Below are 15,739 nucleotides of genomic sequence, written 5' to 3' on the forward strand. Positions count from 1 at the left end.
GTTCAGCCATGGAGGAGACGCCATTGTGGAGGTTTGGTTAATTGCAATCAGGCCCGTAAGTGGATGATGCCTGTGACTTTCATTACAGGAATGTCTGAATGAATCCAGGAGGAAATAGGCTGCGAAGACGTAAAGGCACACCCTTGCTCGCACATGCACACACACACACCTGATGCGAACACTGACATCTGAGCAGGTGTGTTTGCTTGGCCATCTCTGTTGAGGGAATAAATCAATAAAGACTCGCCAAGCAGCCATTTCATTAGAGGAAGAATAATCGTTCCAACCAGACAAGCACCCCAGCTTCCTACACTGTGTGTGTTGTGAGTGTGTGTGTGTAAGAAATAAGAGTGGCTGTGTGAACTGAATTTCTCATTACAGCCATCTGGACTCTTTCAACACAGACTACGGCTTCTGCTGAGCAGTCTGTGAAACAACAGAGATCCCAAGGGTGACACACACACAACCGGGTCTGATCTACTGAGGCTAACAGGCGGAGCCGCTGAGGAGTGTAAACTTTCAGAAAAATGGACCATGGTTGTATGGAAGATAAGAGGGAAGAGAATACAAACCACGAGCGATACGCAGCACCCTCATGATGCGAATGATGGTGGGGTTGATGGGAAGGGAAGCGTTGACCTCGATTTCCTCCAGTGTTATGCCCATTATGGACAACAGAACAATGGCAAGATCCAACTGGTTCCACCTGTGTAAAGACACATGTTATGTTAATTAATATATAAGAATAATGCAGCCTTATGTAATGTTAGAATGATTGTTTAAAACATTTTTTTTTCCAACTTTTATTCAGCAAGGATGCATTAAATTGATCGAAAGTGACAGTAAAGACTTTTACATTGTAAAAAAAAAAAAAAGTTTTTCTTTTGAACAGACGAAAAAGTTTCCACAAAAAGTCTGATAATAATAATAAGAACGCTAACAATTTCTGGAGTAATGAAGACATGAGTAATTCCTGCTGAATTCAGCTTTGCCATCAAAATAATACATTTGATTTAAATATACTAAAATAGAAAACAGTTATTAGTTAACATTGTAATGATATTTCACAATACAACAGTTTTACTGTATTTTTGATCACATAAATGTCCTTTTCTAAAATAAATGCAGCTTTGGTGAAAATAAGAGACTTTCAAAAATATAAAAAAATCTTACCAATTTTTTTTTTTTTTTTACATGGTAGTATACTGTATTTACATTAATGTTTTATTTACTTTCTTTGGATAATTTTTTTTTAATATATATAATTAAGTTTTTTTTGTCAATTTATTTTGTATTAATGTTGAGTACTGTTTTCAGGCAAAAGCTGCAACAAAACCACACAATTCTCTATGACAGCACATAAAATATGAATTTTTTTAATAAAAAATAGTAAAAATACATTTATAAAGTATCAACTGCACACCTAATGTGCATCCTTTATTTTGTTAGTAAGACAGTACCAAACTGTCTTAGTCAACAAGCAAAAAAGACTTTGAAATTGCCCAATATGTAAAATTTTTTAAATCACTTAAAAATAAAATCACAATATGAATTCCTAAATCTTACAACTTCAGAAAAGGACTTGAAGGTAACGTTGTATCCTTCAAAAGCATGCAATACAATTCCAGGTCTCTCTAAAAGCAATGAAAATTTGATCAAAGAATCATCATTTTGAGCAAATAACCCGTATTTGACCCTGGATGTTACTCTTTTCCAGCAAGCTTCTCAGCATGTTCAATATCTAAATATGGCTTCAAACTTTGCTGCTAACTTTAAATAACTCCAAATATAACACTGTCATGGGTGAGGTAGAGCCTAGGGCCTGTTTTAGGACACCTCAGTTTGCTGGGGCCTGCAGCCATGAGAGGTGTTTCATTAGAAATGTTGGGAAATTGAAGTCAAATTATTACACAAAGCATTTCTACATTTTTCCCACCGGCTTCATTTGCTAAGGGGCCCAGTGATCAAAGTGTACTTCTTCCCTCCATCCCTGCAGACTTGGAGCGTGTTGCATGAAAGAACCAATCAAAGTAACAGAAAGCCATTTCAAATGTTGTAAATCAATAAAAAAGCCTTAAAGTTTCAACTCTTAAACCTTCACCTCCTGAACAGCATGTTCTGAAATGTCTAACAGTAGGGCCTTTGGTGAGAGATTCGTTTTGAAATCATATCAATTATGTTATGTCAAAGCTTTCATTAGTATGCAAATAGCTGCTTTACATTTCCCTACTTATTACGCTATTGAAAGAAAAAGCTGATTACATGAGAACTTCTAATGGCCTATCAACTTCACTAAAGGGCCTAATTCACATATTGACTGATTATTCAATACTAATTAAAAGAGTAATGGATCATTTAAACTCTATAAAGAAAATATGTTAAATTGTGCCTACACATATAAAGCTGTAACATTGGACATTTAGCACTTCTTTGTCACTAATTTAAGAGGAATAAATGCCATTTAAGAGGCTTTCTCGTTGTTTAAGCCCCAGGCGGTGTGATTTTGCATGCTTCAAGATGGGTTTCTTTTACCAAAACCACAAGTGATGTAAATTTGGTTCTTGTTTTCCACCACAGACGCCAGTGCATTCAGCCCTCGATGTGCTTCTGACAGTCAGAGGCAAACCAAGGAATCTCAAAGCTGTGATATCATTTCAAAGGATGTGGCTTTAGGACTACTAAAAAACCCTATTGTGTTCACACACACACAAAAAAGAAAAGAAAACAGAAATAGGGGCATTGGAGCACCTCAATGGGAATGGCTTTACTGTAAATTTCTGATTTGTTTTGGATCAACTACCTTAAATGTAGCTTTTGAAAGGGTCACGTCTACTACCTGTCCTTGAAGAAGCGGCGGAATCCAAAGGCAACGAGCTTGAAGACGGACTCCAGCACAAATATGACTGTGAATATGTAGTTGCAGATCTTCAGAGCCTCATCCAGGACCTGTTAAAGCAGAGAAGTTGCAAAGAGAATGTAACAGTGAAGGTACAGAAATGAACAAGCATATTTCTACTTCTTCAAAACAATAAATAAATACACAAACTGTGGTCTATGAATGGCCAAACAGGTCACTTCATAGTCAATCAGTGGGAAAGATGGTGAGTTATTAAAGGTGGACATTGCCAAGGATCTAGCCATCCCTCGTCCACCACACAGTAATTAAAGCCAGGCTAAGTGTGACGACACACCAGAAAATCAATTGATTTTGTTCACGGAATGAGTGTTAGTGGTCAAAGCCTAACAATCCCCTTTGCTCCACTTGCTCCAATATTTTGCAGGCCACCCGGGCTCTAATTAAAACGGACTGCACAGGTGAGGTCACGGACCTCCATTAATCATGGGTGAAAACCCTGGGAATCATCCCAACAGAGTCGACTAGGGATTGTAAACACTAGTTTTGATTTGAAGAGAGATAACATACCATACATACATACATACTGTACATACATACATATACTGTATATATATAGACTAGCAGCTGAAAGAACAATTTTTATAGTGATCTTTTACCATCAAAAGTGACCTTTGTCATAAAGGAATGAAAAAGCAGAAGGAATGAAAAGAACATAATTACACCACCCAAATGATTCACAGAACCCAATCTAAACTCCCAGAGCTTTCTGCTAACTTATGTTATTATTTTAGTCCTCTATTGAATATTCATGAATTGTCTCTATAGTGTTATGCGAGGGGGAAAGACTGATGAGGGAATATGCATACATTTCAGTGCATACACTACAGTGTGGTTTATTTTGGTGAGGCATTTCTCTCATAAGGCTTTTTTTATACACAGGCAATGGTATAAAATGTCCTGGAGCTGCACAAAGAAAGTGCAAATAAGTTTAATAATATAGAGAAAATTATATACTCACCGCTATGAAAAAAGCAAAAAAAGAGTACATAAACATTAGCTGCCTAATCAGCAAATATTATGCAGAATCATAAAGTGAGATACAGTAGCGTTGAGTTGAACTTACAGTAAAATTGTCTGCAGTTACATACAGTATCCAGTGAGTTTATTTCCTTAATGAAATATCAACAAGCGCATGCACTCTCACTGCTCTACTACCTTAGGTTGCTGGTAGTGCTCCATGGACATGGTGATGACATTGAGCCCGATGACTATCGTGATGAACAGGTCCAGATATTGGCTGGTGCACATCTTGTGGATGAGAAGCCGTGTAGGCGAGTAATCGGAGTAATAGGGTTTACTCTGGGCTTCTGAAATACCATGGGAACAGGGAGGAAGCATGAAATAACTGTACTGAAACAAACATGGTTTTGTACACACTCATGCCCACACTGAGAAAAGAGGGGGAGAGGGAAATAACCAGTCGAAAAGAGAAGTACGTAGCTAAGAGATAGAGCATATGTGTATACGTTCACCCAGGAATGAAAATGCACTTGCTCATTCTCATGTTGTTCTAAAACCTGCCTGACTTTATTTCTTCTGTAAAACCCTAAAGGAGAATTTCTGAAGACAGAGTTGGTCGCTCTTCACCAATGCAATACCAGATTTTAATATTATAATTGGTCTGGTGTGTGGAGCTTTCAGTCTCTAAAAATGCAGCAAAAGCACAATAAAAGTATAAAACGGGCCCATATGACTTGTGTATCATATTAAAGTTTTAATATGATAAAGTAAAGCAGTAAAGACTGCTCTGTGAGATAATCGTTCAGATTAGTTTTATGAACGGGATCATTCACTGATTTCACTCAAAATAATTATTCATTTACAAATCTTACAAAACTTTTCAGTGAGTAACAATAAATTCGACTTCGTATGATTTGTAATAGTGAATGAGTTGAATGGACCACTTTTATGATACTTTGGTAATGGTGCTTTTGATTAGCTACAACATTCTTTGAAATTTCTCTTTGAATATTCCAGAAGAAAGTCATATAGGTTTTGAACTAAATGAGGGTGAGCAAAAACAATTTTCATTTTTGTGTGAACTTTTCCTTTAACGGTTTCTGTGGTCAATGCCAAATCAAAGGCAGAGGAGGCCAGATTGCGGGGCCACTGTGCCTGAGATCTGCAGACTCACAGATCCCTAAATAAAACAAATTGTCCTATTACATCATGGACATTCTAATGAGATTCGCTAAAATATTAACGCATCTCCATCCCACAAGGACAGACTTGTGCATATGCTTGTCTTTCTGATTCATTTTTATTCTTTGTGTTTTTCCTCTGTTGTTCGTTGAGGACAGAGAGGACTGAAGGGATGGCAGAGCAGCAGGGGTCCGGGGGGGCTTATCATCTCGAAACACTGAGCGGCAGCTGTGTTCCCTGTGGTCCTGTCAGCCCATTAGCCAGGCTTTTCCTGGCACCAGCACTGGACTGAAGGAACAGGTGCTGCATTCAACCTTTTCTTTTTTATATATAAATGGAGCCACATCAGCAGTATTTGTTTAATCATCCCCACTGGATAGTGAATATGAGTATGACTCATCTAGAACATGTCCAAATGATTTGCTTGTTAAAGGTGAAGTAATTTTTTGGATGTTAATCTCACTTTAACATGTAGAGATTTCTTCAAGTAAGCCATTGTCTGTGTTTGTGCGTTCCATACAGACTTTGAATGAGCTTTTATTTTATATTTTCAGACTTAATTTTAGCTCAAGTTTTAGTATTTTACGATGTGCTTTTGTCAATTATTTTCTTTTTTTTTTTAAACAGTTCTATTTAGCTTTAATACATTTTTAATTCAGTTTTAGTAATTTTAGTACTTCAACTTATTTTATTTCAGAAATATTTCTCATTTTCATTTAGCACATTTGATATTTATATATTTTATTTCAGCTTTATTTCAATTAAAGCTGCAGTCCGTAACTTTTGGTGCTCAAGCGGTTAATAAACAGAACTGCATGCATCTTGCGGAAGAACATTGTGGCCTGAGCTACTTCTCTCTGTTTATGTCTATGACGAGTCGCTGGTACTGGGCTACTCCGCAGTGGTGCGACCCGTACCAGTCTAAAATAGTCAGAATATAAACACTTATTATAAGTGTACCGTAATGATTCAGGATAAGACAAAAACACAGTTTGGAAAATGGATTTTCCGTACTCGCTTATTATATACATTTTGTAAATTTTGAACACAAAAAAAGTTACGGCAGCTTTAACAAAAGCGATTTAGTTAACAATAACAACTCTGGGAGTGACTCTTTCAGCAGGTTAAATATTAAATGAGTGAGTCATTGATTAATTCAATCAACTGATTCGTTAAAAAAAGCCAATTCATTCAGGAACAAAACAAGTGACTGGCTGAATTTGAAACATACTACCATACCACTCCACCACTTCCATATAAAAATATGGCAAAAATAGTAGTATTATAGTAGTAGTAGTAGTAGAATATAGTAAATAATAGTAGTAATTGTATGCTATTTTGAATTCGCTGTTTGTATGAGTAAGTCATTGAATCACTGACTCAACCGATTTCTTTGAAAACACGATCAAAACGCCACCACTGTTTTCTGCTCACAAACATGCAACATTTCTGTTTTTGACTATGTTTGGAATTTATTTTTGTTAGCAAAAAAACAAAAAAAACAACTGGAAATATATCTCAGATGTTAGTTACTTAATATTGACTTGTTTATTTAACGTATAAAAGCAGTATCACAATCGTAAACAAAGCACACGTCGTGTCCTATTTATTAAATATGCATGTGACGTATATGGCATGTGACGTATATGGGTGCACTCTGTTTTGACTTCTCAGGACAAGATGTCAGCAACGCTGGTTCTGCAGGTAATTACTAAAGGAATCTTCTAACCCATCTGGCTTTAATTTAGCTAATTGAAGCCATGCTCCTGGTGTTTTAAAACGTGCTGACTCAACATTGGATTTGCTTTTTCATAATGTACATCTTATGAATCTTAAATATCCAGACTTGGCTAAACATTGCCACTTTAGTTGTTATTTATTTATTTAGCCTATTTATTGTTATGACTCCTAGGATCTAACAAAATCTGCGATGAGGTCAATGTTCTGCTCTTTAACCCATGTGTTCGAAATTAATTAATTTGGGCTGCAGACAACAGTATCCAGGGGGGCAGCAAACAAAACCATTCATTGGGAACGAAAACAGTGTGTAGTCTGCCCCAGTTTCAAAGGTGCTCAATTACGGAGGACAGTTGAGATGGGAACAGGTGTATGTTCACACTCACAGCCTGGTTTTACAGTTGTCAGCTCCCATAGGACACCCCCACTCAACTACATCCCTCCTACCCTCTGTAGTGAGACTCTCTCCCTTTGTGCACTTTCATTCAAAAAAAGCGTGACTTTTGAGTGGGACAAAAGTCAGTTTTGTTTGGCTTGCATTGCTAATTCCAATCATATTAAACACAATAATAATACTAATAAATTAGTGACAGAGGGAAAGCAGTCTCCATAACCGTATGTTTATATCTACTGAGTACCGCACTGAGTTTAACAAAAGAGTTTCATATAAGTTGGCATTTTGTGCCCCCCACCCAAAAATAAAAAAGCTGGGAGAAATGTAAGGTCTTGGCATCCTATTTACTGGATAATGGATTGAACTTTTGTTTCCTAGTGGCAGCGGTGCCACTGATGTCATGCCATTGCAATGGGTCCAACTAACGTCCACATCAGCCAAATCAGCTTTAGAAGAATTTAAAGAGAAGGAAAATGGATTAAAACTATTTTTAACCAACACAAGAATGAAATAGCGATGGAGAATGTGGGTCTGGGACCTCTCCATCTCTGTCTCTATTTTTGTGGCACAAGCTAATGATACCATGACTATGATTTAATGAGACATTCTTTGCTTAGATGGCAATTTTAGCCCATTCCGATTCCATCTATGAATACATTTGAGAATGACGGTCAGATTATTGGGTGAGGCAATTGAAGGTTTTGGGCTGAATGATACCACATTTGAATCTAGCCACAAAACACTAGTCTCCCACCAGTTCTGGAAATGATAACTGTTAAACCTCAGTGCAATACCCATCAACCCCTAAAAAGGAGGGTACGACAACACATATCTTGGCCTTTTCGTCACATTGAGACTTCATGCTGGTCTTGATGCTTTCAACATGATTCTGGCTTTGCCGCAACTCACGTGCACTTGGAGGGAAAAAAAAGTTCTTAAAAGTAACTTTAAATTGAGGAACTCTGGACCCCATAAAATTATTTACTAATGGCAAATGCATGAACACCCTACTTTTTAATATTTGCAAAAAGTATACTACTGATAGAGCCATCACGAAACAAGATGCTGATATATATATTCATATACAAGTACATTTATATGAATACAAATTCAAAATGTAAATAAATAAATAATCCAGTAATCAATTTTTTTTATAATTTTTTTTGTGAATCTTCGTTTCTTTTAGGAGGTCCAAAGTCCTTTTTAAATATTTTAACAATGCACAATAGAGAAGAGCAGCTAGTACCTCAGAAGCTAAGTCAGTTGGGAAATACAGACAAACTTTGGTCCATTATCAACATTATTTGTACTCTACAAACACCATAAAAATGTGCAAAAGAAAAAAAAATATTGTTTCTTTCTTTTTTTTTTTTTTTTTAAATAATAGTTGATAATTTTGAGGGTCTAAGGGTGAGGGTCTAAATATGGACATTAACAATGTTCTGATGTTGGTTATTCATGTTAAGTTTGACATCCCTATAGAGTGAACAAACTACACCACTAATAAATATGTTCGGGAAATATCTGTCCATTATGCAGACATCATGAGTCATGTGGGGTGAAAGTCATGAGCACTGGGGAATTGTGGGCAGTGGGAGGACTAGACTGTTATTTAAAGGAAGAGCCAGAGAAAAATTCTAAAGCCTGCATGGCAAAATGTCAGACAAAAATAGAAAGGGGAAAAAGCAAAGATGATAAAAACAGCCATCTGAATAGGGAAGGCAGCAAATTGCAGCTTTGTTCGCTCTAAGCCGAATGGTTTTTAATTGAGGCTGGTTTTACCCCCCTGAAGTGCATGGTCAATGAGTTGCTCCAAAAGTAATGAGTCGATGTCTGCTGTACATACTGCTGATGCACCCAAATGTAAAAATTAGTTTGGCAGATACACTGCACTTTCTTTTTTTTTTTTTGGCACAATATGCCAGCACACACAGAGTCAAAACCAACAGGAAATGACAAACTAAATGCCTTCTTAAAACTGGCGCAATAGTGGAAAATAACAGAGGAGAAGGAGAATTTTAAAGCAAAAAATAAATAAATAAATATTATAAGAGAAATAAATAAATCATATATTCAGTAATGGGAGAGCATGGTAAAGAAAATACATTCAGACACAAACACCAGCAAACATATACGGTAGGATAGACTAGGGTGAGACGAAAAACACACATATAATATATCATGCTGGTAGACAAATCACACTTTCTTTCTGAGTCTGACTTGAGCAAGATGGGCCATCTGAGATGGAGGTAGAATGGCAGAGGCTTGGTGGATGGGCAACGGTGATGATGTGCAGAGTGCCGCGAGAGTGATGTCATTCTATATTACTCAACATGAGAGGTTAGTTAGAGTGCCTGACATATCTGACAATCAAAACCTGTTCTCATTTGAGGTAATATGTTTGGTTCGTGACAGTCACCCCCTGTTTACAACACAAAAGGGAATCAAAATCCCATCATTTATTTCATTGTAAAACCTCCAAATGCAAACACTGTTGGTCCAGAGAGAGCAACTGCATATTTGAATCATAAAAAGAAAAAATAGAAGGATCACTTTTATCACTTTCAGCTTCAGTCTTACATGAAAAAATAACAAGTCAGCTATACGGTTATACAAATTAATTTGCAAGCTACAGTTTTAAAGTAGCTTCCCCAACACTGGTTGTTACTTATGTTGTACTACTCTACATTTATAAGTCGTTTTTTTTATTATAAATACATAAATCTGGCCATGTATTAAGGTCCGGTCAAATTAGCGAAATATACGCAAAAATGGTTAATTAGCAAAAATTTGCAAAAAGTTAATTTACGAAGTACAGCTCACACATATGCCACTTTCAAGCCAAGCAGTGAATTTGTAAAATCTGTAAGGGGAAATATTGCCTGATTTTCTTGGATTCCCCTTAAAATGACTAGATTTCATCTGCGAAAAACCATGCACTTTTACTAAATCTGCTAAAACAATCAAAATCTATATGACCAATCAAATAAACATAACCACCGATACATTAGTTTCAAACAGTTCACTTGTGCTGCTCAAGTGGAGCTATACTTCAGCAGAATATCTACCTCTTCCCCTGTAATTTTCTCTCTATAGCTCACATGGCTTGTTTAACCACCCAGACAGCGTTACATCCCTCTCTCGGCTGGTATTTGTCAAGCCTCCACTCCCACAACATGACATACAAGCCAGCCATATCAGTACAAAATCTCTGTGAGGTTACAGAAAGATCAAGTCGCACTAAAAGAGGTTACAGCTACTCTTGCAGAAGACTTTTAACTTTGTTCTCGATCTATTCTGTTAATAAACCTTCTCCCTATACAGAATGAACCATGAAGACCCATAAAGAGATTAGGTGCAAATTCTTGCCAAAAGGCACGAGTCTGCGGAAATGTAGGACACTGTATGCATTTTAAATCAGAATCAAACTAAGTGGAATGTTTCTTGTACCCTCACCCGAGGTCGAAATTATTCCAGTTAATGAGCAGTTTTTATTTATATACAGTACATTTCAAGATGGTTACATGGACTTTATACTACCCACCCATGCATTTCCTAATCACAGACTGCATTAAATATGCTCAATGTCCAAATGCAACTCTGAATGTCAATAGAGCGGACACGTTAACTATCTAAAGGTAAAGGATAATTTCATGACATATATCGAAGATAAAGTAATTCTTTGAGCTAAAAACTTTATGCCATCTGTTTAATTTGGGGGGCTGTTGCTTGCCCAAGTTACATAAAGAAGACTTTGAGTCATTTTCACTTGCAGTAGGAAGAAAGGAAATGGTGTTTGGAGCTGCCAGGTTACATAAGAGACCGTGCTGCCTTCTGCTGCCAAGAGTGGAGGTTACACGACACTTAGTAATTTCATTTTCTCCCTCTGTCATTCGCTGTCTCATTGCTCCCCCAGTATTAGTCGAGAGACTGTATACTAGTCTGCTAGAGATGAAAAGAAAGATAGGTGGGTCATCTCCAGTTCTGCGTGGGTGCAGAAAGACAAATTGAATAAATGCTGAGCTCATATGCTTCGTTAAGGCGAATTTGCTATCGGGGGATAGTTTTTTACACAAATGTAACTGTACATTGATTCTGCACATGGAACCCAATGAATAAGCCTGTAGATCTGCAGAATTAGAACATCCATCATTAATGAAGTTCTGCAGCTCACATCCCAGTTTATTAATTAGGTACTTTAGCCAATTAGATTGCACTTCCATCTATGAATAAGAATGTAGAATGCCAGAAAATGTGAAAAAAAAAAAATGGCAGGGTCATTCTCAAAATATGATGACAAACATGAGCTTTCAGTCATTAAAAAAATGAAGGCGAGACACTGCAGGCGAAAACATTTTTGGGATTGATTTTGGGATATTTGTCTTCAAAAACATGTCTTCTTTCAGACTTGGGGTGAAAAAAGTCTGAAATACACAATTTATGACATTTATAATTATTTATTTATAATTAATAAACAATAATGTATTTTTGAGTTAGGCAGCAAAATATATAACATAAATAATACAAAGTAGTTACTATACTTGAGGGTGTTTTTGTCATTGCCACTCTTGCTTTTGGCTTGCTCACTGGGGGCTTATCTACTTGTCTTTTTATCTTCTTTATTTTTCTATTTTTTATTAAACTTCTTTGGAACAATGTGCAAAGAGCTATGTAAATCAATTGAACTAAATATTTACAAAGTAAAGAGTAAGTAGAATCTATTCTTCAGCAGTTGGTTAAAATGCACATCACATTGAAAAAGTTCATTTACTTCACACTATCATTTGATGTTACACGATTTAATATAAAAAAGGGTTGAATGACAATGTGCTGTAATCATTGCAATTAATGTATGCCAATTGACAATTAATATGCCTCATCAATTATGTTTTTTGACATCTACATCATAGTTTATGAAAATGTGATTTTACACTGATCTTACATCCTTTGCGTCATCTTTTAAATAAAATGAATTACAAAAGTGAAGTCATTATTACGATTATTAACAATCAATGTATTAATACTGTATATACAGACCATCAGCTTTTATGGGAGAAAACTAAATGAAAAATGTAAAAATAAAATGAGAATGACCCTTCTGTAGATTTCATCAATGATGCACCATCAAGATTTTTAATGGATGAAAAAATGCAAACATCCCTCGATAGTAGCAGGATAAGAATGAATGCTATGCTGCAGCCTAAAAGGACTTATTGTAAATCAGATGTTATCTAATCAAGGACACCTCCAAATGATATGCCTTGTTAATATAGTGTGTCCGGGGCAAACTGCTGGCAGAACACATTTCTGATGAGGCACCTCAGAGAACGGCTAATAAATGGCGACTGGGGGAGGACACAGGTAGAGGAGAGGCAGATGGTTTCAGCCCTACTGCAGTGAGATATGATTAACCAGCCCTTTGATCCCATACGCAAGCATACAGAGCGACGGCAGTCCAACAGGAGGGGAACAGAAGCTAATCGAGAGAGACAGACTGGCGGGGGGGTAACACCCCCACCTCTCACAAAAATAAAATCCAAAACAGAATTATAAAATATGCTGAGGCACTGTGTAACTGGACGGTTGAGTAATTAACACGTTGCCTTCTAATTAGAAGCAAAATGAAGCCTGTCATTTTTCATCCCGAATGCGACAACATAACTCAATCATTGTGAACAACGCTGACGTGTGCGACTGTGAACGGTGTTTAATAAATGGAAAAAGTGTGATCGATACACTCAAGGCAAAATATGTTAATTACACTTTCAGGCTGATCTGCAGAGCTCTCATGTTTGAATATATAAGCGTAAACAACTTATACAACTATACAAAAACAATAGCCCTGTCCCAAATGGAACTCTAAGCCCTCTCAATCTTCCCCCAAGTCCACAACTTAATGACATAATGCCGCTTTGACTGTTGTGTAGAATGATGCGGAGCTCGCAGGCTCGGCGCAAGTGTGAATCGAGGGTGCATATCAGCTGCAAAGGGGATGCTAGTGAGCACCCTTCTGAAACCTAAAATGACAAATGTGACACCCTACTTACAAAGTCCACAAGACCGCAAGTGCACATGAAGTGTGCCATTTGGGTCAGGGCCAATACCACTCCTTTTCCACCAACATGGTTCTGTTGCGGGTTTCGCAGCCCGTGTCCGTTCTCGAAAAGCTCTGCGCATTTCCATTTCAGAAAAGAGGGTTCTGGACCGAGAAGATCGGTTTAACTCCAGCCCTAAAAATTTGCTGGTCTGAAACAGAGCCGGGAAGCAGAGGGAAGAGAAATGCTAACGCTGTCTCGTTGAGCAATGTAATAATGTTGTACAATATTGCTCTTTATATCTAAATATATAAAACTATGCATGCGAGAGAGACCCAGCGTGATAGATAGTGATAGACCGAGTGAACCAACGGTTTCAATATATCTCCGAAAACAAAAGATGAGAGTACCGGGAGTTTGTCCGAGCTGCCGTTTCACTAGAATCACTCCAGATACCGTGAACATCAAAACAGAAGTGCCGCACTGCCAGCCGAAAGACCGGGACGCCCAATGTTTTCTTTAGACTGGATAAAGTCAGGTAAACAACACATAGTAGCGTTACGTCACCGTTTGTTCATCAAGTCTGTAGAAACACTGGCTCCAGAACATGAACCATTCTGGTGGAAGGGGGGAGTATATCAACAACATAAGAAGTGTTATTAAGAAGACTTGCATACTGTACAGTTGGCGAAAAACAGTATGAGCTGGGTAGTACAGTATGTCCGAATTCATAGTATTCATAAAACAGTAGGCGAAAAGTACCCGACTGACCTACTGAAGATTCTGAAGTACGCATTCGATGGACAATTTACAATCGCGTGATGATACCACCGCAGAGGATTTGTGAATGTAAGTGAAGCGATGCAACTGACGCTGTAGGTCACATGGCAATGACAACATGACGGAAGTAGTATATGTCCGAATTTCATTCATACTGCACGCGTTCTTTCTATATATAACATACTTTTTTAAAGGACGCAAAGTAAGTTTCGAACCAAATGTAGTACCTACTATATTATAGTATGCGATTTTGGATGCCGCAAGTATGTTTTTGTTTATTTTTTGCTTATTTATTCCAGCGGTCTTGGATGCTACACTGACACCTTCTGGTGTGGATGCATTACATACGGTATGAGTATTAGATGCTGTCCCATTATTTAAATGGAAAAATTAAACGCAAAAATTAATCACTTCTAAAATAAATACAGTATATATATATATATATAAATAACTGATTGCAACTATACTCTATATTGACACATAATTATGACCAAATTTATAATAATTATCACATTAGTAGTTTTACTCTTATAAGGAGTCTCCAAAAAACAGTGGTATAATAAAATAAAATTTAAGGGGTTTTAAAATGGATAATTGAGAAAGGAAAAAAAGAGATGTTTTGCTAGAACATTAGGAGAACAGGGCAAGGAGGGACAAAAAAAAGTTGGAGAGAGAGAAAGAGAAGGAAAGAAAAAAAAAGACAGGGAGGAAAGAAAAAAGGGGTTCATGAGGGAGCTCTTGTTCACCGAGGCAGAACACAGACAGAAGGGGAGAGATAAGAGTCTCTCAGCTACACTGAGAACAAGTAAACATATTCCATGCACAAAAATATTCTAGGTTTTGTGTTACATAACTGGCAAAAAATAATAATTTAGATTTAAAAACTGTCATTGATATTTGTTTCTGCACAACAGATCATAAGTTGGGAATGGATCCAAAAAATAAAATGCCTTTTCGGTCAGGTTTACTTAATTTTCCATTACATATGGCTAATACTAGGGCTGCAACAACAAACTGATAATAACTGATAATGAAAATAATCGATAATGAATTTCATTATTGATTAGTAAGGTCTTTACACTGCGCACAGAGAACTTCTGTCAGTGATGCCGCTTTCAAGCAGTAAAAGCATACATTTTTCATGAAACACATTTACTTACACTAGTTTGGAGTATTATTTTTATGTTTTTGAAATAAATCTCCTATTCTCTTCAAGGCTGCAATTTATATAGTAAAAAGTTATAAGTAAATATCATAATAATAATGCAAGCACTTATAGAGAACGAGTGTGTAAATGTAAAAAAAGTTGTTATTTGCAACTCAAGCTTGTACATACTTGAGAAGTACAGGGAACAGATATTGTATTGTATCCTCTTATACAAACAACTCCGCTATACTCAAGTTACTGTATCAGTTAAAATCATGTGGAGTAGCCCAGTACAGCAACATTTTCTTAAGTCAAAGTGGGACAGGTGTGCCACACAAACATTTCACTCACATAAGTCACAAATGAGTTTCAACACGTCATGCAGCCTCTGAACAACAGCACGGTGTGGTGTTGTGTTTAGCAAGTCAGTAACTTTTGAAAACAGTGTTATGGGGTAACATCACAAAACGAAGTGAATCACTATGCCACAACATCAAACCGATGAGAGAACTTTAAAGCAGACAGATCAAAAAAAGCTAAAGACATTAACAGTGATATTCTTCCCTTCGAACAGTCAGCCACAGTGC

At 36.9% G+C, this 15,739-nt stretch overlaps 1 protein-coding gene across 1 annotated transcript in view; it reads right to left on the reverse strand.

Annotated features, from left to right (window-relative positions):
• The window catches only part of cacna1g (calcium channel, voltage-dependent, T type, alpha 1G subunit), a 123,918-nt gene that overhangs the window by 19,919 nt on the left and 88,260 nt on the right, over positions 1 to 15,739 (reverse strand). Inside the window, exons 24-26 of the mRNA XM_079594783.1 lie at positions 4,073 to 4,224; positions 2,837 to 2,946; positions 573 to 706 (exon numbers count right to left, since the gene is read on the reverse strand). Of these exons, the coding sequence (XP_079450909.1) occupies positions 573 to 706; positions 2,837 to 2,946; positions 4,073 to 4,224 (396 nt within the window). The remainder of the gene's footprint in view (positions 1 to 572; positions 707 to 2,836; positions 2,947 to 4,072; positions 4,225 to 15,739) is intronic.

Source organism: Phoxinus phoxinus, assembly GCF_949152265.1.
Source record: "Phoxinus phoxinus genome assembly, chromosome: 21".
Lineage (NCBI taxonomy): Eukaryota > Metazoa > Chordata > Actinopteri > Cypriniformes > Leuciscidae > Phoxinus > Phoxinus phoxinus.